The following is a 26,695-nucleotide window of genomic DNA, read 5'->3' as shown; positions in this document are numbered from 1 at the left end:
GGGGGGGGGGGGGAGGGAAAGAAAAAGGGGCAAAGTTCTAGCAACGAGCTTAGGTGCAATCGCGGCGCGAGGAGTTATAGCAAGGGGAAAAGGATATTTTCCCCGGTGAGGTAGCGGCTTAGCTACATGATAACGATAAATGTCGGGTTAATATAAAAGAACGCTACTTAGCGGGATACCGTCGGCTGCGCGCCAGCCGCATCCGCGGCCGACTTGGAAAGTATAACGCGACTGATGAGCATATAATCGCGAAATATATCACTGGGACTCTATCTTGCCGGGCGGGAAAGCAGAGCGGCGGTGCAACACCTCTCGGCGATTTTGTCGGCGAAACGAGCGCGAGTTCTCGCGATCGGCGAGTTGCGCTCGCCGTCATGAAAAATGCATAGACGGTCGTCTCTCCCGCGACATCTTGCCGCGAAATATCCCCCGACGTATATATCGTATACATAATACATAAGAGACACACACGCCTGCTGTCCCTTATTATTTGCCGTAATGGATTCTATCCCGGCATTTGTCGCGCGATCGAAGGAGCCGCGGCGCAAACGTCGAAGACCGGCCTGAAAGGGACGTCGGGGCCACTCCTGAGTACTCCTGAGATAAACGTCCGTGCGGAAGGTGCGCGAGAGACTGTTACATCGGCGGGAAAATGCAAGGACGGAGCGCATCCGAACACATTCGAAGTGCGTGTGTATATCCGTATCTCCAGAAGCTTTTCCGCTCTTCATCATCGCGAAAGTCGGAGACTCGAAACTCGCATCATGAGAAGGTATTAACATCCAGGCAGCTGGTTCCTGGGTAAAACTATCCCCGAGGTATCCTGCAGGTGTATATTTTTACGACGTGACGGGGAATGAGGATTCATTTGAGCTCTCTCTATCGCTACAATAGGTCGCGCGGTGAAAGGTACGAGGAAGAAAGGAAGAGGGAGAGGGAAAGAGAAAGAAAGAAAGAGAGAGAGAGAGGTAAGCAAGAATTATATTAGAGCATTATTAAAAATCATTACTTCTGATTGCAGAGATGAAAGAACGAGGAGCGGCCGACGGCGAGGAAATAAAGGTGTTAAGTAGCGAATCAGTGACAAGTAATGCTGCTCATTACGCCGTGTCGTTTAATAATAGTTCGCCGATAGCGCGAGCGCGCGGCCGCACGTTGCGTCACGAAGCTCATTAGCCGCACGTGATCGCGGTGGAGTTAAGCGTCACGTAAGAGGGCAACAACGGGGCTGTCTGATAGTTCGGCGCAAAACATCGATACTTCGGAGAAGGGGATCGATTCTTCCGGCAAGAGCAAGAGAGCGAGAGAATGAACCTCGTCGACACGGGCGGAAGCGGGCAAGAAAGCTTGACGCGCGATTTCGAACGATAAATTATCTTCCGCGTTGCCACGGCGCGCTTATCTAACTTCCAACTAATTTTCATTCATTAGCGCATCAGCTCGCCCGTTGTAATTAACATTGCGATCAAATTAACGCGGTCAAATGGCACTCGCGGTCGCTAAAAGTCAGGTGTCAGCTCCTCGCGCGAATCCGCACAGCGGTGGTCGCCAAGTGCGAAATTTACGCGATCGCGGAATTCGTCATACGATTGTCGCATTTGCGAGGAAAACGCGATGATCGATGCCCGTGTTAAATTAATATCCCGGCAGCGCGCACGCGGGAATACGGCCGACACGTACCGAGCGACGGCAGTTACACGCGGTCGCATTTGGAGTGGCCGGAGGTGGAGGAGGAGGAGAGTCGAAATGCCATTTCGGACCATTGCTGTGTGCCTCTCGTAAAGCCGCGACGGCTGGCGACACAATCGAAAGAAGAATCCTATTATAACGTCCTGTTATAACGCGGCCGATCAGAATTTCATTATCGCCGATCGTCGCTCCCGCCCGCGCGCCTTCCACGGAATTCACGACCGTTCCGCTGAAAGGAAAAACATGTAGAATGTAAAATATTTATTCTGCGAAGGTACTGATAGATAAATATTTATTTGTTGCGCGCCCTGGGGAGACTTTCCCTCAAGCGCAATAAAATAATACCGAAAAGGCGTTAAGCGAAGGAGGTGGAGGTGCAAAAAATAGATAGAAATACAGAATCGATGAATGGAGAGAAATAGAAAAAAAATTTGTATATAAAATAAACATAACGTAATAACATAAGAAAGAGAAAAGTAACAGTAGCCGGGTAGAAATTTCAAACGGGCGCTAGAAAAGCTCTACACGGATTATTCTCCACTTTTATCCAAGCCCGAATTTTTATCCAAGCACAGGCCCAACGAAGGCAGGGCTTATTTTGAGGCACGCCTAAGGCCACGACAGAAATGGGACGCGCTCCGATTAATTTCTACCCGGGTAGGAATTAGAATTGAGTCGAAGCAAAAAGATGGCCATAAAGCTTAACTCTGAATCTACCGAGGCAGTCAAGACTGTGCAAGGCAGGAAGGGAATTATTCCACTAACAAGCAGAAGTTACCATGAAGGATCTATTAGGTTTCGGTCCTATATGTGGGAACAGCGAATAAGTCGAGCGCGGCTCTTAGTTAATTTAGCAGACTGCTGATATATTTATTTACACTGATATACATATTTTCACATCAAGGTAAAATTCTCTTCAGACGGGAAAGAAAATCTACATTTCGTCACAAGCCTTTTATGAGAAAGAACTATTGTTTATTCCGTTTAAACAGAATACTTAGATTTACGTAAATATGTTGTTAGTACATATCGAATAAATATTTTTTATTCATTAAATATTTTTTTCTCTCCGTGCACCAACAATGCACACCGTACGAATGAATAAGCGAGAGAGAAAGAAACGAATAGACCGTCGTGTCATCTCTCTCTCTCTCTCTCTCTGTTTCTGTGGAACCTAATTAGGTGTTTCTCGAAATACACAAATACAATACGACGACCGATACGTCACATGATCGTAACTGGCGCTATTGCGCGATACCACAGCCGTTATCGACACATTGGGAGACTAACAGATGGCTCGGCTGAGTGCCGGATGCGGTTTAGTTTGCACGTGAGATGCTCGAAAAAGCCGTGAGAGTAGCTTCGCGCTGGTTTTCTACGCATTGAAGTAGCTGTAAATTATTCCGAGGCAATCAGGTGCGCTCGCACGCGAGCTGTCCGAAACGGGCGTAACATCCGGAACCCCGCACGGATCGAAATAAAGATAGTATTTCGGTATTATTGCTTAATTGCCAAGGGAACGTGGAAAAATGTGTCTTTTGCGAAACACTCGCTTGTAATCGAACTCATATGTGGAATTCGAGAAAGAAAAGTGCTTAATCTGATTCTGTATAACGGTAAAAAATTATTATTTTTAAGGAAAAATATATGATATATTATTGAACATTAAACAATTTTATGTAAATAACGGTCCACTGAAATTTTTTGCGTTACTTTAACATGGAGATATGTTAAAAAGCATACAAGTGTATATTAAATTAACATACTCACCTTGTTAAAGTAAGACAAAAGTTTCAGTGGATCGTTATTTACACAAAACTTTTTACTATGTACAAAACTCGCATATTTTATTTTATATTTTATATTTCCCAGAGTTCAATAAACTATTATTATTATTATTAAGGAGAGATAGGAAGATGAACACTTATCCCCGAGAGATTCCGTCCAATATCCCAGTACTGCTAAAGTCGCAATCTTTCAGCACGTTTTATAAAAGATGACGAGGTATATAAGACACGTGGAGCACGTGAAGCGAGACCGCAAGTACTGGAGTTCAGCGGAATACGAAAAGCCAAAAATCTCGTGGAAGAAAGATCGAGGAAAATCGTCCAGTCCGTTGAATATTTAAAAGTTTCGAAAGACTTTCGCCATAGTCAGTCGTTCCCTAAACTTTCGCTTCCTATCCCCTCGAGATGTTGCAGTTACCTTTTCACGATCCCTCCCTTAAGAGTCCAGATTGCGCGGAACACCTTTAATAATGTCAGATATTTAAACTCCTCGGAATACTTAAAGTTGCCGTTCCGAAGCGATCGATTTTATCGCTCGATTCATCATATTATCGTCCTTGCGCCCTCCGCGCCATTTCAAACACTGAAAAATCTCGAATTCTTGGGGGAAATCGATCGAGCGGGAACGGAGTCAATGTCAAACTATCTAAAACCACCCGAAGCTTCCTCAAACAACGGATTCGAGTTCACTCACTCACTGTACGGAACATTATCTCCAACTCGTAACGTCAACCGGCGACGGTATATATATATATATATATTATATATATATATGTATATATTTCTAGCAGAATACATGCAGACGATTCGCGAGAGTCCTTCACTCCTGACCTAACATCTAATAACCGGACATCTCCAATACCCGTGAGATTAGCGTTTACGTGCGCTGCCAAATTCAATTTTCGAGCCGAATAAGGGCCGGCATTACGACGTCCTAACGCATCCTGTAATAATGAAGGGACCGCCGCTATGTGAATATATAATATGTATATAATATGTACGTAGGAAGGAGCTCGTGAGAGCCATTCCTCCAACCGGCTGGTTCAACCGCTAATTTATCGAGACTTGTGCAATAATGGAGAACACGCGAATGATACCCGTATTGGCCGGGGATTGATTTATGCACGCTGGACCCTCGCGTTATCGAGATCAAAACGCCGGGGATCTCATACGCGCATGCAAACACATACATATATATACAACACACATACATATATGTATATACGTTCGTAAGCGACAGTCGAGTAAATTCCACCGTGTCGAAATTAAAGAGTTTCCCGGCAACGGATAAAGACAGATGAAGCATGAGAGTCGCCGCGTTTTCTTGTCACATAAAATCCCAGCATCGCGGCAAAAGCTCGGAAACAGACGAAAACGTTCCGAGAAAGGAACTCATATTCTTCTGTAACTGCGTTCTCCCATGCGACGACGCGATCCAATCGATAATGCCATACTATTCGTGGTGAGATTGGAAATTGACGATCTCGACACGACACACGGATCGCATACGAAAAATGCGCGTGGAAAAAGAAAAGGGGATAGATAAAGATACACGCAGGGAGAGAGAGAGAGAGAGAGAAGCAGATCGATACGTGCGACTATATATGTTTTCATGGCACGAACGGAACATTTTTCAACTAGCGGTCGAAAGCCAAAAGCACAGAACAAACGGGGATTTTTATTACGAATATCCATTTGTTCGACAAAGTAACGGAGTTTTCCTATCTCACCGTCAAATCCGCCCCGCGGAGGTCAATCTTGCGATTCATTTTGTGATCAATGGCGCGTGAGAATCTCTCGACGATGCAGATTTGACTAGCTATTACCATTCCTCAGGTATAATCGGACGATTTTCCAGTTGCTATCGGAAGGTGAATTCAAATATCGCATAAAGGTCATTCTCGTTACATGCTTCGGATCTCACCGATTCGCTAAAGTTCAAATTCGTGATCGTTCCGAATGATCGACCGGCTGTTTAAAACACTTGAGCCGTTTAATGAGCCTAGGGGGATGGCGCGGCAATCTCTCAATAATTTTGAAATTTTTTTATGATATCTCCACATTAGTCCTTAATATCACAGTTGTTCATTAAAATGTTAAATGTGGCTTAGAAGAAATTGAGAATAGATGTTAAGTATAGGACATCGATTTCGAGGAATACGTGTGAAAAGTGTCGTGTGTGGTTGCGAAAGTGTCAATTTCCTAATGGCCAATCGTTTTCTAATTCCGCCAAAAATTCGATCATATTTCGATATATACACAGGTATAAAGTAAATTTCAACGAATTCTTGAAAAATTCGTTTTACGCTACAACCATCTTAAGACACAGATTTCGATGCAGCATTCTCTGTTACCCTGAACGTGACTTTTTTACACAACTGACATGAAAAGACGCAGAATTCTTCAATATCCTATCGAAGTTTTTCCCATTAAGGTTTCTCTCTCCCTCTCTCTTTCTCTCTGTCTCTATCTATCTATCTATCCATCTCCGTCTCTTTCTTTCTTCTACTCCTGCATCCGTTCCTCGCTACAGTCGTCTTTCTTCCAAAAGACCTCAAAGCACCGCGAGTTCGACGAATGCCGCGAGCGGACGCGCATTAGACGCGCGACGCTTTGTTGGAAACGTCCTGAAGGAGAAGATGCATCCTTCACTATCCCTTCTATGTTACAGGCTTTCGAGGAACTCGAGGAACTTCTCGGCAAAAATAACATATGTATCGCCGTCAAAGAAAAGTTGGTAAAGGATTCCGGGGTCGCCGAGGAGACAGCCTACGATAATATAGTCTTGAAACTGCTGACAAAGCCACGAGCACGAGGTAAGATGAAAACTTGCCGCGAAGCGAGCGAGAAGCATTCGCGTGCGAAAAACACCGGCGGAAATCAGAGCGTCGTCCATTAAACACCGGCTCTTCCGCGGAGCGGAAAGTTTCACCTTTTTTTCTCTTCTTTCTTTTGTCGGATTTCTATCGCCGGTCGAAGGAGCAAGTATAAAATTTCCTTCACGCCCGGGAAAAGATCCACTCCAGCGTTTCTCTTGATGCGCGCGCGCGCGCAACGCTCGCTCGATCTCGCGGCAAGTCGCGGTAAAAGTATAATTTTACGATTCGCCGAATGAAGAGGAAAAAGTCTCGGCGAGAACTTTGGATTTCAGTCCGCTTAAAATCCAAAGTCCGTGAAATGGAATCCGCGAGACAGAGGTGGGATTCGCCGCGCCCTGTCTCGCGACAAGTTGGACGTAAGCGGAATCGGGACGGTTCGAAACGAATTAACGACGGCTATGAAACGAATCGCACAGCCGTGAGTTGTCAAATTAGTTGGGAGTCTGCGTTCGAGAATGAAATTTTCATCGCAAAAATCCACACCGATCGGCCGGTGTGCGTCCCGGGCGTCGTTCAAAGCTGAAATCGATGCGAATATACCGTTCGGAATATCGAGGATCGTCCGCGCGAGAAGATACTCCCTTTCTTCTCTCCGTGCTTTTCTCGACCGAACCCCGCAGCCGGGTGAGCGGTGAATAAACCGTGGCGGGATCGACATTTCTCCGATAATCCGCTCTTCGGCGGGATGAATGTCATTAAAAAGGATTTGCTTCCAAATTATTGTCGGGCCTTCTGTTCGTCCGTATGTACGCGCTCACGATTTCGCCCTTCTGCTCGATGCAGAAATCGTCCCCGAAATACGGACGAATTTCGACGCCGGGGAGAGGAACACGATTACGTAGAAACACGATAAATAGTATTTGCGTCTTGACGCGAACGCGACAAAGAATCCAGCTCCGTTCGAGCTCGTTCCAGAGCGACGGAATGGAATCATTATCGAAATGGATACGCCACTCGTTCTTCAGACGGTGCTTCGTCGAACGCGATCTGAAACTCCGCTGAAAATCTCCAGAAACTCACCACCCAGCTTCTTTATATCTTCCCAGAATCGTGCAAGCGGCCAAGCCAAATCCCCCGGCTTTCATTGTGAAGACGAACGAATATCGAGCGCGGTTTGACTTGTAACTTTAATCGAATCGTTCGTGCGCGCACACTTAAAGGTGGCTATACACCGAACGAGCGAACGAATACGAACGTTCCCTATTACTGTTACTGGGGAAATTTGTATACTCGGTTTCTACATGTTTCGGATACTTTTTGTCGATGCACTTCGGGACACAAACGACGGTCCAATGTGAAAGAGCTGGTTTTCGAAAGATAAGTATTGGAGCATTAGCCGCGTTTCAAACTGCGCACTTGATAGAAAGAATATTTGAAAAATGACAAACATTTATTTCTGGTAGGTATTAATAACATCTTTATTTAAATCTAAATTCTTTTATTTAAAGGGATGCCATACTTTTTGGAAAATTTTACCGATATAATATGAATTTTTTTCTGCGAAGTCTATGTCTTATTTATTGCACAGATTTATAAATGCTTTTACGCGATGAAAGTACTCGCAAAAATAAATTGAAATATTGCACAATATGTAGTAAAAATTATTCAAAATTTCAAAGTGACATCTCTAGTTGTTAGCGTGAATATTTATCAGATATAAATCCTGCAGCTTGTACGTATCGAATGTATCAATATTCCAATAATGAAAGTTTCGAAAAACATTTTTACAATATTTTAATTAAATTTAGAGGTTTAAAAAATACGAAAAGTTTGCCGAAAAATTTTTATAATTAAAGGGATGCCATACTTTTTGGAAAATTTTACCGATATAATATGAATTTTTTTCTACGAAATCTATGTCTTATTTATTGCACAGATTTATAAATGCTTTTACGCGATGAAAGTACTCGCAAAAATAAATTGAAATATTGCACAATATGTAGTAAAAATTATTCAAAATTTCAAAGTGACATCTCTAGTTGTTAGCGTGAATATTTATCAGATATAAATCCTGCAGCTTGTACGTATCGAATGTATCAATATTCCAATAATGAAAGTTTCGAAAAACATTTTTACAATATTTTAATTAAATTTAGAGGTTTAAAAAATACGAAAAGTTTGCCGAAAAATTTTTATAATTAAAGGGATGCCATACTTTTTGGAAAATTTTACCGATATAATATGAATTTTTTTCTACGAAATCTATGTCTTATTTATTGCACAGATTTATAAATGCTTTTACGCGATGAAAGTACTCGCAAAAATAAATTGAAATATTGCACAATATGTAGTAAAAATTATTCAAAATTTCAAAGTGACATCTCTAGTTGTTAGCGTGAATATTTATCAGATATAAATCCTGCAGCTTGTACGTATCGAATGTATCAATATTCCAATAATGAAAGTTTCGAAAAACATTTTTACAATATTTTAATTAAATTTAGAGGTTTAAAAAATACGAAAAGTTTGCCGAAAAATTTTTATAATTAAAGGGATGCCATACTTTTTGGAAAATTTTACCGATATAATATGAATTTTTTTCTACGAAATCTATGTCTTATTTATTGCACAGATTTACAAATGCTTTTACGCGATGAAAGTACTCGCAAAAATAAATTGAAATATTGCACAATATGTAGTAAAAATTATTCAAAATTTCAAAGTAACATCTCTAGTTGTTAGCGTGAATATTTGTCAGATAAATCCTGCAGCTTGTACGTATCGAATGTATCAATATTCCAATAATGAAAGTTTCGAAAAACATTTTTACAATATTTTAATTAAATTTAGAGGTTTAAAAAATACGAAAAGTTTGCCGAAAAATTTTTATATATCACGATTAGATTTTTCGTTTGATATGGTAAATTGGAGTAACGCACGTCGCCTCTACGTTATTGATGTTTATCAAGTTCATCATTGACTTTGGCACTCCCTTAAATAGAGTAAACAATTGAAAAACTACAGACTGAAGAAAATATATAAGGAGGATATCCCAATGTTCTTCTTAATCAATCAAACAATATAGACCCATATTTATCCTAAAAATGTCTTTTTCACGATGTTATGATGAATTTACTTTCACGATGAGGTTATTTTTAATTTATTTCATTTTCTCGCTTGAAAAAAATCTTTCCCCGTGTATAAGAACGTGTGCGCATTAACGCAAGTAAGTAAATAAATAAGTCAATATGTTAGTACCCACGGAATAAATTGTTTATTTTTTAGATGTATATTTCCCCCTCGGCGATTCACTACCTGAAATGAATGAACGACGAGCGCGGATGCGAATATCCGAGCGTTCGCGTTCGCATGTTAGCTCATCGTTCGTTCGCTCAGTGGCATACCCACCTTTACACACACGCACGCGCGCGCACACCTACCTGTCGAGGAAACCACGAAACACTTTGCGCGCGGACGCATGCGGCAAATTAAACGGTCTCTCCTGGCATCTGTATCGTTTGCATGGCTCCTCTTGAAAACTGAGGTAAGCGTACCGGCATTTGCATCTCATTTGCATCGATAGGAGCGTAATGAGCGGACGGGCAGCTCACGATCGACATCGGTACGCTCTCGTGGATTATTACAAACAGATAAAATAACGCATAAAGATAAAATTGCGCGACCGAATTACGGCGGGACGTAATCATTCCGTGATGAGCTCATTTGGATAACGCTATGTCATACGAGCAAGGTAAATTAAATCGAGCCGCTGTTCGCGTTCGCGCTACGGCGCGTACTTTCGCCCGAGTGCGTGCGCGTGAGCAAACACCGACAGTCTTACGATGCTGTGATTTATGCGCTCGGGTTATTTATAATTAAAAGCAAACCGTCGGGGGGAAGGAGCGGGCGGGGGGTAGCGGAGGAACTTACGCGTATATATCGTTGATAAAACATCGGAATGCTCTGATCCGATTGAGCGCATCGCGCGGAAATTCAAATACGGCACGATACCCCCAGTCGGCAGGAAACGAGCGAGGAGTACACTCCTATTTCCAGCCGTTGGTGTGGGCGAAATGAGAAATGGGATAAAGTGAAAAAGGATGTAAGGTGCGCAAATAAAAATTACGGTGTCGCCAGATAACCCGTTCCGTATACATTTCATGTACATAAAGAAAGGGCGTAATTAATGGCGTAACTCGCACCAGCCCTTCTCACCCTCTCTTTCTCTCTTTCCCTTTTCCTCTCCGCGCACATCGTGAAACCGTGATCCTGTTTAAGAAAAATAGTACCTAACGTCCCCGTCCGAGAAGAAGAACGCGTGCGGTTTTTCTCCGGCGCTACTCGCGCGAATAAATATTTCACCTGTTTAATCCGTTCGACACGGCCGCAGACCAGACGATCTCTCGGCGCGACGACTTTAACATTTCTTCTCCTTCCTCCTCGTATTCCCGACGAAGGCGGGTTTTGATAAATAACTCATATCTTCGGGCCAACTTTTATCCGAGTAGCCCGTCGAGATTAATTATTTCATTAACATACCTGGAGCACGAATTCGCGCAAGAATCCCGTCGCGAGCTGCGCCACTGGGTCAAGAGATATATAGAATGTGAAGTGATCTCCCGCGTCGGCGTTGGTAGCGTTCGCTACGAACGGGACACTCGAGTGGAACGCGGAGAGCCACGAGACAGCAATAATCTTACGGTAAACTCATTAAGAATATCGCAGAATAATCCAGCCGATCGCTGGGACGCGCGATTGTCGCGAGAAGGCGGAACACGTATATCCGCAAGATTCCATTCTTAAACGAGTATAATTTCGCCTCTCTTCGCTCCGTTGAAAGCTTGAATCGAAAGCGTCGTTTATCCGAACAGAAAGTAGACGTGACTTTTGCGCAGGATAAAGAGAGAGAGAGAGAGAGAAAGAGAGAGAGGAAAGGAAAAAGCATGCGTGTGTGTGTATGTGTGTGTATAGCCGATTGTTTGGCCACGAGCGCTGCGTCCCGACCACGAGGAAAGTGTCTCGCGATAAGCGTCTATTTTATGCGAGAGCCTCCTCGTAGACCCCTTTGTGGCCGAGCGTCCCCCGGCTTCGTACGCTCCCTTTTACGCTCGCGTGCGCGCCGATTCCCGGCGCGTATCCTGTATAATCTCGATTCCCGTAGGAGACGTCGGGCCGGAACGAGACGTTTCATTGGCACTTTTTCAATAAAAGCTTTCCCCTCGGGGAAAGCGAATTTTCGCAAAGCCGCCGGGGTCGGGGGCGATAAAATAAAACTAGACGCGCGGCGGGCATTTTCCTCGGCGCGCGATAAGGCGATAAAAGGGCAAACTCGCGATTTTACGAAGGAAATTTCCGCGAGACATTCCTGCGCGACAATTCCCCCCCTCTCTCTCTCTCTCTCTCTCTCATTCTCCGTCTTTTCCCTTTGTACAGAGTATTGCACCAACGTACAGAGTAGTACGACGGGTTACCTACTAGCTTCGTCGGCAAGCACACGCGTGCTCGCGCTTGCGGACACGCACTCAGCACCGTATATTGCGTTTGCTGGGGGGATTTGCGCTTATTTTTTCCGACAAAAAGTCGCAAGCGTTTTGCAAGCGTGCCTACCGCCAAGTCCGTCTCCGAGCGCGCGCCTGCCAGCGAAGGAAATAGGCAACCCGTTGTACCGACCTGTTGACGCAACACCTGCAACTGTACAACACCTACACGCCCGCAGGTTGCATCATCTTCGGCTCCGATCAAGAGGTGGCCGGAGTCATGAGAGCGGTGAGTCGGCGCAACGCGACCGGTGCTTTTTCCTGGATCGGAAGCGACGGCTGGAGCGCGAGAGGATTAGTGAGTAACGGTAACGAGCCGGAAGTTGAGGGCACTCTATCGGTCCAACCTCAGGCGAACCGTGTTAAGGGCTTCGAAGAGTACTTCCTCAACTTGACCGTCGAGAACAATCGGAGGAACCCGTGGTTCGTCGGTAAGCGAATGACTCGGGAATGGATGCGTGTGCGGCGCGACGGGAACTTCGGCCGGCGCCAACTTCTCTCTCCCGCGGAGAGCGTCTGCGTGCGTATACACGCGCACGTTAGAGAAGCGGGAAGTCAAGCTTTGTCTTCGATACATGTATATATTCCGGTGAATTTCTAACACAATCGGCGAGTCAGCCGATATTCAACGCTATCCCCCCGAAGCGCCGCACAGTGGTGTCGAAATGTTTTCGGAAAAAATCCTATTACTTTCTTATCACGGCAGCTTATAGTTATAAACTTGTGATTCTTTCTTTAGTTCAAAAATAATAATTCGTTAATTGAGACAGACGGAGTTTTTATTGTGGCGAAAATAACGGGAATAATAACGATCGGAATTTGAAAATATCGTGAGAAAATATTAATATTTATTTAACTAGGGAAACATGAATAAATATGAAAGAAAATATATATGTGTATTCGTGTGACATGTGATCAAAAATACGTGATGCTTATTACATTATGTTGGAGTAAATATTCGAATTTCTCATGATCGCGTTAATACGCGCAACTGGATGTTAATGTCCCTTCAAATTAGAGAAATTATCTTATGTTCTGACAAAAACATATTTTAGACAGAATTTTCGGATAACAAAGAAAAACTCTGTTCAATTTATGCCTCCCTTACTTAAGAACAAATATTTTCAGAACAGTGAAATACAAATAATAATAATTTACTTATCGTTTTGTGAGATCAATACAACGTTAGTTTGAACCATTATAGCGGATACAGTTACGATATATAGCACATTTCGAAACAGCACGAGTAAATGCGCGACTCTTTAACGTGCTCCTTTCCATATTGAGACGCAACTGAATAAAAAGGAACGTATTAACTTTCTCTCATTTATTAACCCAGAAACGAGTATTAAAGACCGACAATTTCCTTAAAAATATTCATGCATATTCGCGTGCATATTCCTCCGCTTAATAGACTACGCGTGCCTGAGAATGTAAGAAACGGGAATAAAAATGATAGAACGGGCAAAAAATGGGGAAAAAACGGATTATACGAGGAGTAAAAACGGCGAAACGGTTTTGCAAAATAATGTAAATATAAGTTTGACATGATATATTCTCGCATGAGATTCAGTTGTCTCGTATTGTACCGTGCTTCCATATACCATGCTTCCATGTACCATATTTCACAATTAACGTAGTTCGAATAATTCGAGGTGGGATTGAATTAAAGAACTTGCTAATCGAGAAACGTACGGGAAATGTATATGTGTGTGTGTGTATACTTTGTACTTAACGAGACTAACAGAAAATCGATGCGTCTCGTTCATTAAGTCGTTTCGGACCGTCGATCGCGAGTTATCGGAAGTTATCCCGTTCTACTCGTTCTATGCACAAAAGAACAAACAACCTTACACACACACACGTTGATTTTAGAATTTTGGGAAGACCACTTTAAATGCCGATACCCGAACTCATCCCGGACACCGTACAACAAAAAATACACGAAAACTTGCACGACGAAGGAACGTCTCACCAAACAAGACACGGCATTCGAGGACCAGCTACAGTTCGTTTCCGACGCAGTAATGGCATTCGCTTACGCTTTCCGGTAAAATAGGAATTTAATCTCTGACAGATCTCACCGAAGATCTTACCTCTCTCTCTCTCTCTCTCTCTTTCTCTCTCTCTTTTTCCGTCTATCTCCGAGACGGAGAATCGTGAGAGGAAAACGCGTTATTCTTCCAGGGACATGCATCACGATCTTTGCCAGGGCAGGGCAGGCTTGTGCGACGCCATGAAACCGACGAACGGAACAAAGCTCTTGCAGTATCTGCGCAAGGTGGATTTCAAGGGTAAGCTGACAAAGCGATTTCGCGAGGAAAACTACGAGGTGCGAATATATCGGCCCGCCGCGGATCGATCGTAGAGCGTTGGAAGAGTGCATTATAAATCATGTTTGAGACTCTCCGTGTTCCTGATGCGAACAAGACTTAACGTATAAAAAAAGTATAGGGTGAGGCAATAACTACTTACACCGCCTCGAATATCCTTGAAATACGAGCATACGAGCGTGGAAGGGAAAAATGTATCTAATGGAAGTTGCATTGATGCCATTGGTCGTAACTTTGAACATCCGTGAATGTAAACTCTTTTTACCTTCATCTCGTCGTTAATAAGTTTTCTCGAAGTGTTTTTATTTTTCATAATTATTCATTTCGTATCATTTAAACAAAAATAAAAATGATTAAATATAAATGAAAATTATTTACTTTGTATCATTGACTTTTCGAAGATATCTCAGGCAGAATGGGCGGTCATCGCTTCGAATACCTTCTATGTGTATAAATTTTTCACCATTTTTATCCAGTCGTTAATTAAAAACTCTTATTTTCCGAAGGTACTCAAAGTAATAATGCCTCACCTTGTGCCGAAAAAAAAAGTTCCAACTCAGTTCCTGCGACAGAATAGAGACCGGATGAGAACTCAGTGACATGAAATGAAAGCCCGACGACGAAAAAGTGATATCTCTGCTGTCGCGACTGAAAACATTCATGTGAACATTCGGCTGTATTTAAAACTCGTTTGGTACAACTGAAGAACAATTGACTGAGTAGAAACCTCCAGCAGGAATTATTCTCTTCCTAGCAGTGCTGCTGGAATCGTTGGTAATTCGAGCCTCACCACTTGACAAGCGTCGGTACTACCACATGCATGCAACATTTCCGTATGGCCAAACGAAGCTCCGAGATTCACGCGGTTTTTGAAAGTGTATCTCGGAGAGCTTTGTTTTAACTACACACCGATATGTTATGCAGGTGGTAGTACTATCGCTTGTCAAATGGTGGGGGGCTCGAATTGCCCACGATTTTGGAGCACCGGATCCTATAATCGAATTACCGTCCAACGGAATTGTTTTTCCCGCGTGCATCAGTCACTTACAACATTTTAATTCGTTATATAATATTGACTGTTCTATCTGTCGCACCACGATAAGCCGAACAATACCTGTTATCGCAATTAGCTGCTCACACGTTGCCTCGACGAAGTGTTGTTCGCGATACCAATGAACGATCGAACGACTGCATTTAAGGTCTGAGCGGAGACGAGTTCAGATTCGATAAGGACGGCGACGGTCCCGCAAGATACAACATCATACACTTCAAGCAAACCGAGCGGGGCAAGTACAAATGGGTTCGCGTGGGCAAATACCTGGAGGGCGAGTTGCGGCTGAACATGTCCGGTGAGCTCACCTCTATTTTCCTATTTCGGGACGTGTCCGCGTTCACTCCTCTCCCCCGTCACGCACGTATCGCCGGGAACGGGGGGGGAGGTTCGGTCTTACTTACTTACGAATGCGGTCCGCGTGCCCAACAGTATTCCACATTGTCGCCGTGTGTGTGCGTGCTCGTATTTGTTTTAGAAATCCAATTTAAGCTCGGGCATCCGCAGCCACCCGAGAGCGTGTGCTCTTTGCCCTGCGAGGTCGGCCAGGCGAAGAAATATGTCGAGGGTGAGGGATGCTGCTGGCATTGCTTTAATTGCACTCAATATCAGGTACGTCAGTTGGCAGCGGTATCGTCGGGAATAATTAACTGTCCGCCAGACCGACCGCGTAATATCCGAGCCGCGAACTCTCTTTCGTATCAAAAGGACGCCGGAAACAATTGCGCCCTATTGTTGTTCCTCAGCGGCTCGGTTGGGCCTCGCCGGCGTGGCGACATTTGTCTCCGCGCGGTACATTCACTTAACCGTCGCAATCGCGGTAACGAGGGGCGATGATAAAAAAATAGCTCCGCCTGGAGGAGAGACGAGGCTGCCAGTTGGACGTGCGCCAAATGAATAAGCGCCCACCCGAGTACCGTTGATGCTGCTCTCCTGCAGCGTTTCGGGAAATTCAGCCGCGCGTTATATTCCTCGGTCCTTTTGTCACGTCGTCCGCATTGAGGAGGAGAACCTTCCTCGCGATTTTATGAATGATGTCGCAAGCGCAGCGATGAAGAGAGCGACGCGCGTGACGCGCGGTGGCAATCAAATGCGCGGACACAAAAGTGATCACGTGGTATGACGAATTATCGTCGTCTGAGAGAAAAAGAGAAGCTAACGGTGTCACGTGTGAATTAAACGCGAGTTTTAGCGAAATAAAATTGAATAGAACTGAATTAAGGAGATGATGTATGCTTGAAAACTCTGAACGGGAAAGCGCCGACTTCTTTCTGCAAAGTTCACGTCGTTTAAAGACCACTACGTGATCGGAAACAAGTAAACAATTTTCTCAATCAATATGCATGTAGCCACAAAGTGGGCTACTACCAATGGTCCGACCTAAACATCGGTCAAATGGCGATCTTTCAACAATAAAATTCAAATTTTCGGTTAAAGCAACGATTTATTTTGCAGTAACGAATAACAGCTATTGTAGACATCATTTTCATTGCAGTTTACTTTATGGAGAGACATGTTTTCATAAATATGTCAAGTTGGAATAAACATGTTAACATGGAAAGCGATACCTTTAATGGCCTTAATTTGTGATGTCACTTCCATCAGTGTGAAAAATGTGGTTGTCAGAAAAACCACATAAAGTTTAAATCGTGTTTAAGTATAGATTTTGACTGTTTATATCAAATAAATCTTCTGTTACCTTAAACAATTGCTGTTCAGCCAGCTTCTCGTCATTCCCCCTGTCGTTTTCGCTTCTTGAGATTTGAAAAAGCCTCGACGCTCGGCAGCTCCCATCCGTTTGGCGTCGCGCGTAGTTGTGAAAAATGTTGTCCGAGGCCCGAGTTTTATTCCCGATAGTTATTATTCTCAGGGTTAATCATTACACGTCGTTTAAGGCACAGGGTTAAGAACGTAGACTTAGAGTAAAAAGTTCGTATTCTAGAGTTAACGTGCAGAACCATGCCGAAACAGATCCCTCGGGGAAGAGAGAGAATTTCACAATTTCGCGTTCTTTAATACTCAAATAGATACGGGATCCCAAAGACGAGACACAATGCAGCCAGTGTCGTCAAGGCACGGTGCCGGACGAGACCCACTCGACGTGCCGCGAGATACCGGAGGAATTCCTGCGTCCGGAGAGCGGTTGGGCGATAGGCGCGATGTTCTTCTCAGCCGTGGGAATTCTCGTAGGTGGCTCTTACATTTTTCACTGCCTGACTTTACGAAAGCGAGAGAGCTTCTTTGACGTCCGGGGATTCTGACTTCTCTCTCTCCCCCCCCTCTCTCTCTCTCTTTCTCGCTGTCTCTGTCCGCAGCTATCACGAGATTCGTAAAATGCGCCCGGCGAGCATCGAGAATCGTGAAAGCCACGACGTAGACCTCAGTCCATATTCCGACCGCACATTTAGCGCTAAATTCTAATTCCCGGGCTGACACGTGAATGTGTAAGACACGCGTAGAGCTTGGTATAAAGCGGCCACATTTTATGCTAAATATGCGGTCAGAAGTGCGGACCTCTACGTGAACGTGTTAAAATGTGGTTTGAATCGTTCAAGCATGAGTCTGAGATTTAAATGATAACTGCGAACATTGTATTTCGCAATTCCTCTCGATAAAAAATGTTATCAGAGAGCGGCAGTAATCGACTACAACTGCTTGTATCGGATTATATCTGACGCTAATTTACTGTCTACCTACAAGTGACTAATGTATTTGTCTATAGCTGACATAATCATTTCTATGTACATTTTATATTGTGCAATTTACATAGTTGATATATTTTTTTAATGCGTAAACACAGGTGACGTTATTTGTCTGCGGCGTTTTCCTCAGACACAACGACACGCCAGTCGTACGTGCATCCGGACGCGAACTATCTTACGTCCTTCTCGTGGGAATACTACTTTGTTACCTCGTCACGTTCACCCTAGTACTCAGACCCACGAACGCTGTCTGCGGCATTCAAAGGTAAAAAACTATGAATCTTTTCGGGTGTGTTCTACAACTTCCCAGATCCTGATGATAGCATTAATCTTTCGCTCCTTCGCGAGCCCCGCGTTACAGTTACGTGATAAATTATATCCCTCCCGCGTACGATTAATGTCGTCCGACCGAAAGTAAAGTAACGGCTTTGCTAATTCCACGCGATTTTGTAGGAGTCTCTCTCTCTCTCTCTCTCTCTCTAATGCTTTTCCCAATTTGCGCTTCTTGCTTATCCCAATATCTTCGAATGTGCGAGACTGTAAGAGATATTTTTCAAACGATACCGGCCGTAGTGGACTTAAGGATGTATTGCCGTTTCAATGGCACATAAAGGGGATCATCTCATCAATTTAGTATTTATTCAGTAAAATTACGTTCCCATATATTAATTTCACTGTCTAAATAATAAATGTTAATTTGAGACGAAGTTGAGATATACATGTATACACAATATTACAGATACGAAAATATTATTATTTTTTGTTTTTCTTATTGCTATATTTATGCAACAGCTGATCTAAGAGAGGTGTACAAATAATAGAAAAAGGTGTATAAGTGTTTAAATATGTACATATGTATATATATTTCGAGTATTACTACAAGTTACGAGCTTTACATCGCTGTATTTTCAAAACAAATCGGTCAATTCGTCTATATTGTCTGCGTATTAGTCTTTAATACTAATATTTCAATCTATGCGTAGTGCAAGTTTCAACGAATACTTATCAAACTCTTTTCACCTTACAACTTCCTTTAAAATAGAATAACTTTCGGTCCAGGCTCTGAATCACTGTCCAAACTTTTGGCGTCACTTTTAAATGCAATGTAGATCAGTTTGTAACTTTTTTTTGGTAATTTCTTCGTTATTTCGAATTAGGGGTGATACATCTTTAACAACTTAATGAAGTACGACGTGGTAGAAAAGAAAAGAAGATAATTATTCTTGTTGGCTCGTATCTCAAGTTAGAAGTAAAGTAGAAGTAGAAGCATCAATTATGCGCGGTGCAAGCGTTGTGTTTCCGAACGTTAGTCTCCCGGCGCTTGTTAAGAAAACGAAAACTTCTTTATTCCCGCTGACAGACTCGCCGCAGGACTCTGTTTCACCGTGGTGTACGCGGCACTGTTAACGAAGACCAACCGGATCGCGAGGATCTTCAATGATGGCAGACAAAGCGCCAAGAGACCTTCATTCATATCGCCACGCTCGCAGCTCATCATCTGCTTCGGATTGGTATCCGTGCAAATCTTAATTAACATAGTCTGGATACTGATCGATCCCGCCAGAGCGATGCATCATCATCCCACGATGGAGGATAATTTGCTCGTCTGCAACAGCTACATCGACGCCAGCTACATGATCGCGTTCGCGTATCCTATAATACTGATAGCCGTGTGCACCGTATATGCCGTCCTCACGAGGAAAATTCCAGAAGCTTTCAACGAGAGCAAGCACATCGGTGAGCTTACCGCTTCCGTTGCGGAACAACTGTCCCGTATCGTGTCCCCGTCCTACCTCGAATATCTTCGAAAAATCAACAATACGAAATAAATAATTTCAATTTAAATTGATAATAATTTTGGAATTTCGATTTAAATTTAAATTTAAGTGACACAAAATGAACACCTAGGAAAAATAAAAATAGAAATTCATTTACAACGACAGATGAAGAAAGTTCACGTTAACAGGAGATGTTCGAAGTGATGACCCAATGCAAATTCTGTTAAATAAATTCCCCCCCCCCTACTTTCACCTTTCGAAGATATTCAAGGTGGTAAGGGTTGTTACCTCACTTTGTACGTTGACGCACGACGGGGAAAGGTCATATGTTTCTTCGTATTAACAATAATTGTTTAGCAAGACACCGAGGAGCAGGAATCATTAAGAATTAATGTCTCCGCAGGTTTCGCCATGTACACGACGTGCGTCATATGGCTCGCATTCGTGCCGTTGTACTTCGGCACCGGCAACAACGTCGCGCTGAGAATTACTTCCATGTCGGTAACAATCAGTCTTTCCGCGTCCGTAATGGTGGTTTGCCTCTTCAGTCCAAAGGTGAAGTTCCGTTTGATCACTTTGAACCGCTTGAAAACACTCGCACTCTCGGAGTGTATGTACGCAATCGAACGCTCGAGGTCGCTCGCGAACGGGCGCTTAATCGCAGTCTCGTATTCACTTAGCCTGAATCCATTGATTGAGTAACGAAATACGTTTGAAGTTAGTTAGAAATTCGCACATCGTCCGACGCGATGTACTTCGACGTCGGGACGTACGTACGGTGAGCACTTGCATTAGGGAGCGGGGTGCTTCCCAAAATTCAACGGGAGGAACTTTCGCCGCTTGACATTTAGCGTGGAACATTGCTCTCCTGCGGAATGATCGGAATTTAATTAAAGGAGCGTGCAAAATTTGGACGAGCCAAAATTAGGAGGCATTTTTTTTTCCTTTTCCCTCTGAAGAAGCGTGCTATTGGATATCAAATGGCGTATCTTCTTCACTTCAGAGTATATATCTTTTTAGTTGCTTACGATTAATAATTTCCCTCGCCTTTAATTAACAGTTTCTTTACTCGGAATAACTTTCGGGAGCCAATTCGAGCGTCATGACGGCAGCAGCTGGCGCACGTGGTCTATTTTTCGCTCGTCCGTTAACGTATATACGTTCTGTCCCTAATTGTTTAATGCGATTCTCATTGTGACGTCGAGCATCGCGACGCGTCGCGTCGTTAGGCAAAGTGATCTCTCTCTAAAACTCAGCTCGATTCACTACAATAGCGTTTCATGGCGCGTATTGTTGGCATGCTTAGCTGTACATTATTCTGATCCGACCCGAGAGAAACGTACGGCCGAACATAAAGGCGGGGCGGCCCAACTTGACGAAAAGCTCGGCGATAACCGCCACGAATCCGTCGAGCATGATGGGCCCGGTCGCGGCGACGACGGTGCTCACGGCCGCGACCTGCGACCAGAACAAAGCCATCAAGAAACATATCGCATCCACCATAGACTGTTCCACGCAGAGCGAATGTAAGTACGATATCAGCGCGGGACGAATTCGGCAATTTCGCGCCGTAAAATATGCGGATCTTACACTGAAAAAAGAATTCTAGTTATAGTCAAAATATGATTTACGTAAGTCAGTAAGAGCCGACACAGGGGTCGTAAGGTGCGCAAATAAAATTACTATATATTCTTTAAAAACCTAATAGTACACATAATCAGACGTTTCGATCATGAATGTCTTCGGTAATAAACGCAATAAAATGTGACAATGAAAGAAACAATATAAAACTCAGGGCACAAGAATCGCAGAATCGTGCAACAAGTCCATGCCGCTCCAATATTCCAAGTGTGATCATAGCGAAAAAGTTAGTAAGAGAAGTTAGGTCTCCGAAGAATTTTGTTCGCGTACCTTGCAATCCCTTTGTTCTATTAGCTTACATAAATCATGTTTGGCATCGCTGTAACTTTTGCTTTTTTAACTGTAGCTGTTTTTTTCGCTCGTGAGTACCCACGCTCGGTTCTTCGCAAACAACGCGCAGTATCGCCGTATTTTCCTTTCGCAGATTACGAAATGGAAGTAAAGGAGCAGAAAAATGGAAAGCCGCTGGCGACATGCGCTTCGCGATCGACCCAAACGACCAACAACGAAAAGGAATCGACGAGTACGACGACGACGACGATGGCAACGACGACGACGACGACGACGGCAATGACGACGTCGTCGTCGTCGACGGCAACCGTCATCGCGGCGGGCAGTAAAGAATCGCCGGACGTGGTCGCGTCCGCCTGCAACAAGGAACCAAAGAACAGCACAACGACAAAACGGCTCAACAGCAACGCAAGAATAGGTAACGGGCCGCTTTCGCAAAGCGAAGTCTCCTTATAGCGCAAGGTGGGATCCCCCATAAAGTCGCCCGTGTTAACGAATCGCATTAGTTTAAAGCCGATCTCGAAGAAACCTGTTATTGTCTGATCAGAATCTCGCTCTGCATATTGTACATATTATTACTATTGACTGATATTGGCTGTACAATGCGTTTGTCTCGACGTGACGAGGGAGGCAAAGTCTCCGTTAAATTGTCTTCAAGAACCTACACTCGTCGTCAACCGCCCGTCACGCCAAATAGTCCGACACTGCGGACTTCGAGTTAACTATATTATATATCGTTAAATTAAAACTACGATGATAAGTTTGAGAACGAACGAGGGAGCACATCAGTGACTAACAAGTGATATCTCGTATGTAAGAGATCGGTAATTTTTTTCAGGAGAAACGAGGTAACTGTTTTGAAAATTTGAGACATTATTATCTTCCTGCAGCAAATTCTTAGTTCCTATCGTCATATTTTGTAATGTTCTTTTTAAGATTTCAATCAAAAGTAAAACGTTTTTAAGAAATCGAGAGAAAGAAAAATTGAATTCGTTGAACGAACAATTTGAAAATCCAGCTATTTTTGAAGATACGAGATGCCACTTTTTAATCGTCGATGTATATTACCCGTGAATTTTGGATCTCTACGATTACAATTCGGAGATAAATGAAATTTGTTATGTTAACTTCGTTCACGTGCCTGACGCGTAATTTTGCGTATGAGAGACACGTGACATTGTGCATTCTGTTAGGCTGATTTCAATGTGGATTTATCGAGAGGTATCGATTCAAATTTTAGAGATATCTATGATGAGATTCAATAGATATTGCAAATCTTATCGTTAATCATACAAGATACTATGCACGATGAAAGGGGGACTCTTGTATGATTTATAAATAATATATTTCGCTATCTTGTATTCTCCGAACTGACATATTCTCGAATAGACACATAGATATCGATCCTTTCGAAGTAAGAATCTTTGCAATTCTGATTCTAAACGAGAACAGAATTCGTCTTAACACTTTGCTCACACGCATGATGTGTAGTATTAGCGGATGAAAATTGACGTTTGACATTATTGTATGCATTTTGTCGGACTTTAATTTGAATGTACATCTTTTTGCGAGAAATATCAATTGCCGTTTTAAAAATATCTACGGCAATTCGTAGATAATGAGCGTTCTGATATGTCTTGTTTGTGTGAAAAAAAAAATGTGATATAGAATTTACTGAATATCGGGTGAGTCAAGAAAGTTCGGTGCGATTTTTAATTCGATAATAAACTAGCCACCTTCTATGATAGAGGTGCACGAATGCTGCCAGAACGTCGATAAAGTATTACAGACGAGAACGATTACTTGAATTAATAAATTGTTTCTACTGAATGCAATAAAATAAAAATTGATTAAAATATCGAGTCGAACTTTTCGATTTGACTCTATATGTTCTGTATTTTAATCTACATGTATTTTCATGAATTTAATCGTCTTACGCGTCTTTCTTAATTTCACACACACACACACACACACACACACGCGCGCGCGCGCGCGCGCGTGCGCACACACGTACACACATATACACAAGCAGTATCAACTTATATAATTATTTATGAACAAATTTCGTATATTATCTCTTTGTACATATTCGCATATCTTGACATCGGAGATTATTTTCCGACAAAGATGTTGATTAAAAACAAGAGGCTATAAAACATAGATATGTAAATACAATTCGACGAGTGAAAGAAATTGTCTCGTCTCGGGAAGCGAAAGCTGTTGCTGAAAGGAGTATAAAAGCTACATTTATTTGTTAAAATCTGTAAGTTTTCTAAAAGAAACTACCATTAAGCACAACGTTCCGTATCACAACGTTGCACTCGACTAATGTAAATATCAATTTGTAAATATGTAAACTTTTAGAAGTGGATAGTCTCTCTACCCAATGAGAGCACACTTCACACATATGTTATTTGATATTTAATTGAAAATATGAGCACATACATTTTAGAATAAAAATATCCTCACTCTTCATTCTTTAGGTACTATTTTCTGCAGACTATAGGAATTGCTCTTCGTAGAAGTAACATCCGAAAATTGCATATTATCGTAACGTGCGAATGTGTATCTTCACAGAAGCGTTACTCTTGTCATTGTTAAAATTCGATGAAATATGTTATAACATAAATCTCAGCGATGTCTGTGGTAAAATCTGTGTTAATATTATATCATGTCAATTTTAATTTTATTCACACAGAATAAACATATCCAGAGATCTTTACTGTTTCATTCGGTATTGGTTTCTTTTCCGCTGGACTTTGGATATAAATGAGCCCAAATATCCATAGTTTGGCATTCGCATTTAACTATACGTATCACGTGAACAGCGTATCATTTTTGTCAATTTTTGTCAACACACGAATAATATTAAGCTAGAAAATTAGTGAATAAAAGTTAGCGTTTGCGGTATCATCGTATCGAAAGATACTTCCGATGTAAATTTACGTACGCGCATATTAAGCGAACATTAACATCTAAGATTTATAAAAGTCTAAACGAACTATATATATTATGTAAAAATCAGTCCGAAGCAACGCAAGAAAAATGTACATTCTGCTGCTTCTAAATAGATATTCCGCGTATGCATGTACATATTCAAGAAATTAAGTATAAATAGATATACTATATATATTTAATTGTGTACATAAATATATAATATCGCAAATGAATGCGAAATTTATCGTTTTAGTTCATACGGAACCAATTTATTATAACATTCATGCGAATGAATAAAATCCGTATGCGTGAGATGATTCTGTGACGTATAAATTCCAAATGCAATGCAAATATAACGTCAAAAGAATAATTATATATATTATGTATAAGTGTCACGCGATCTATAAAGATATTTTAAATACGTTACGAATTAGGATAGGAGGAGACAGAGATAAAAAGTTTAGCAGTAGCCCATTGTATCCGTTAAAGTGAAAGTTACAGAATAAAATCGACACGACGATGTAATTACCACCACTTGATATCACTATCCTTGTCGTAAAATCCCAAGGCGGATGTTCGTAGCGGAGTAAAGGATAGACAGCTTACTCGGTATCGTTTTATTTTCCTTAACGCGCACGAGGTGCGATTTACAATAAATATAAGACAATTCAAGGATGCTGTTTATTTTCTTGCATTTTTTTTTTCCTTTGAAAGCTACAAAAATTACCATAGACACGATGCGTCCCGTCAGAATCGCAGAGAGAGAGAGTGTGTGTGTGTGAGACAGAGAGATAATCCAAACGACTCGGTGATATGCCACAAGGTTTCACCTAATTCGTTCCCGGCTATTCCCAACTTGTCCCATCGACCATTAGCGGATTAGTAGCGGATCCTGAAAATCCCGATTAGGCGTATGATTTACGATTTGTATTTCAAGCCATACTACTACGCAATTGGAAGGGGTATAAGACAGCGAGATCGCACGAATGTGACTCCGTAACGTGGAATCCGCTTGCCTCAATCGACATCACTCACACGACATGCCTCAGTCCGCACGATTCGTCAATAAATTCAAGTCAAGAAATGTATTTCAGCGAATGAAGAGTGAAAGACGTCTTACAAGAGAAGGATGTCGAAGAATGTGTACGGGGTACGTTCGGGTCTCGACGAAGAGGATACGCAGAGAAGTCTGAGATTCGAGTGACATTTCGACGCGGCGATACGATTGATACAATGTTAGGTGATGTTAGACATTTTTTTGCCGAGTCTCCTACACGAAGCAACGGATAGCTCTATATCGTCCTACGACACTGCGGATGCACGCCTAAAGCTCGCGCGACTCTTAAAGCCTACGACCCGGTGTCAGTTTTCTAGCAGCTTACCGTGTAAACGTGAAGGAGAGAGAGGCATCAAGGGTACAGAAAAATAGAAAAAGCCCCGCTAAAATATATTATCTTTTTATTCGAATAGCAATTACAACGCCTTAACGGACGACTGACAGTCTTCTTGGCTAAGCTACATCAGTGGCATACCTTTACAGTTTCCTAAATGTACAAGTTCCTTCAAAACGACCTCTCCGACTAGTTACGCTTTGTCTCTCGTCAGTAATTAGTTAGCGACTGCAGGTCCTTACGAAACGAGATATAAAGTCCGAACGCAAACAACGTACGAACGGCACTACCGTCGGGAATACACGTAAGCATCGACCAACTCGTCACAACTGAGAATGCTGCCGTTTTTAAGTGACAACCGTGGCAACGGGTAGGCACGTGTGCATTAAAAATATGCGATACATGTTGTGCATTATCTATCAAATTCGTCATGTATTTCATCTAGAGAATCGTCAAATCCTAATTAATTTCTTCATACCCTACAAACACAAAACATGATATCTTTGGTCTGATAAAACAAACAGGTATGTTACAAGAATATTCGCTTACCTACAAAATTATCTTTCGTCACGAGAGGAAAAGATTCATTGTTTTCAAATGCTCGATGTAAGGACAATCATCATGTACACGCTACCCTCACACATTTACTCTCTTTTTGTTCCAATAATATATATATATATATATATATGTGTGTGTGTGTGTGTATATGTGTGTGTATATATATATATATATATATATA

At 42.4% G+C, this 26,695-nt stretch overlaps 2 protein-coding genes across 3 annotated transcripts in view; one reads left to right on the top strand and one right to left on the bottom strand.

Moving 5' to 3' along the window:
- LOC106744170 (metabotropic glutamate receptor 2-like) overlaps positions 1-24,749 on the top strand; it is a 102,070-nt gene extending 77,321 nt beyond the window's left edge. Inside the window, exons 4-15 of the mRNA XM_014618666.1 lie at positions 6,148-6,292; positions 12,012-12,263; positions 13,708-13,882; positions 14,020-14,126; positions 15,365-15,514; positions 15,695-15,828; positions 17,244-17,402; positions 18,017-18,183; positions 19,279-19,655; positions 20,100-20,251; positions 21,003-21,222; positions 21,762-24,749. Coding sequence (XP_014474152.1) covers positions 6,148-6,292; positions 12,012-12,263; positions 13,708-13,882; positions 14,020-14,126; positions 15,365-15,514; positions 15,695-15,828; positions 17,244-17,402; positions 18,017-18,183; positions 19,279-19,655; positions 20,100-20,251; positions 21,003-21,222; positions 21,762-22,084 — 2,361 coding nt within the window. The 3' untranslated portion in view covers positions 22,085-24,749. The remainder of the gene's footprint in view (positions 1-6,147; positions 6,293-12,011; positions 12,264-13,707; positions 13,883-14,019; positions 14,127-15,364; positions 15,515-15,694; positions 15,829-17,243; positions 17,403-18,016; positions 18,184-19,278; positions 19,656-20,099; positions 20,252-21,002; positions 21,223-21,761) is intronic.
- Positions 24,750-25,232: 483 nt separating this feature from the next.
- The window catches only part of LOC106744286 (COP9 signalosome complex subunit 7b), a 4,054-nt gene continuing 2,591 nt past the window's right edge, over positions 25,233-26,695 (bottom strand). For both annotated transcript variants that reach the window (XM_014618931.1, XM_014618932.1), the window contains exon 4: positions 25,233-25,457. In XM_014618931.1, coding sequence (XP_014474417.1) covers positions 25,411-25,457 — 47 coding nt within the window. In that variant the 3' untranslated portion in view covers positions 25,233-25,410. The remainder of the gene's footprint in view (positions 25,458-26,695) is intronic.

This window comes from Dinoponera quadriceps, unplaced genomic scaffold, assembly GCF_001313825.1.
Source record: "Dinoponera quadriceps isolate SergipeBrazil2010 unplaced genomic scaffold, ASM131382v1 scaffold707, whole genome shotgun sequence".
NCBI classification, from domain to species: Eukaryota; Metazoa; Arthropoda; class Insecta; order Hymenoptera; family Formicidae; genus Dinoponera; species Dinoponera quadriceps.
The sequence above is the reverse complement of the archived record's forward strand: the minus strand, read 5'-3'. Positions and strand labels throughout refer to the sequence as shown.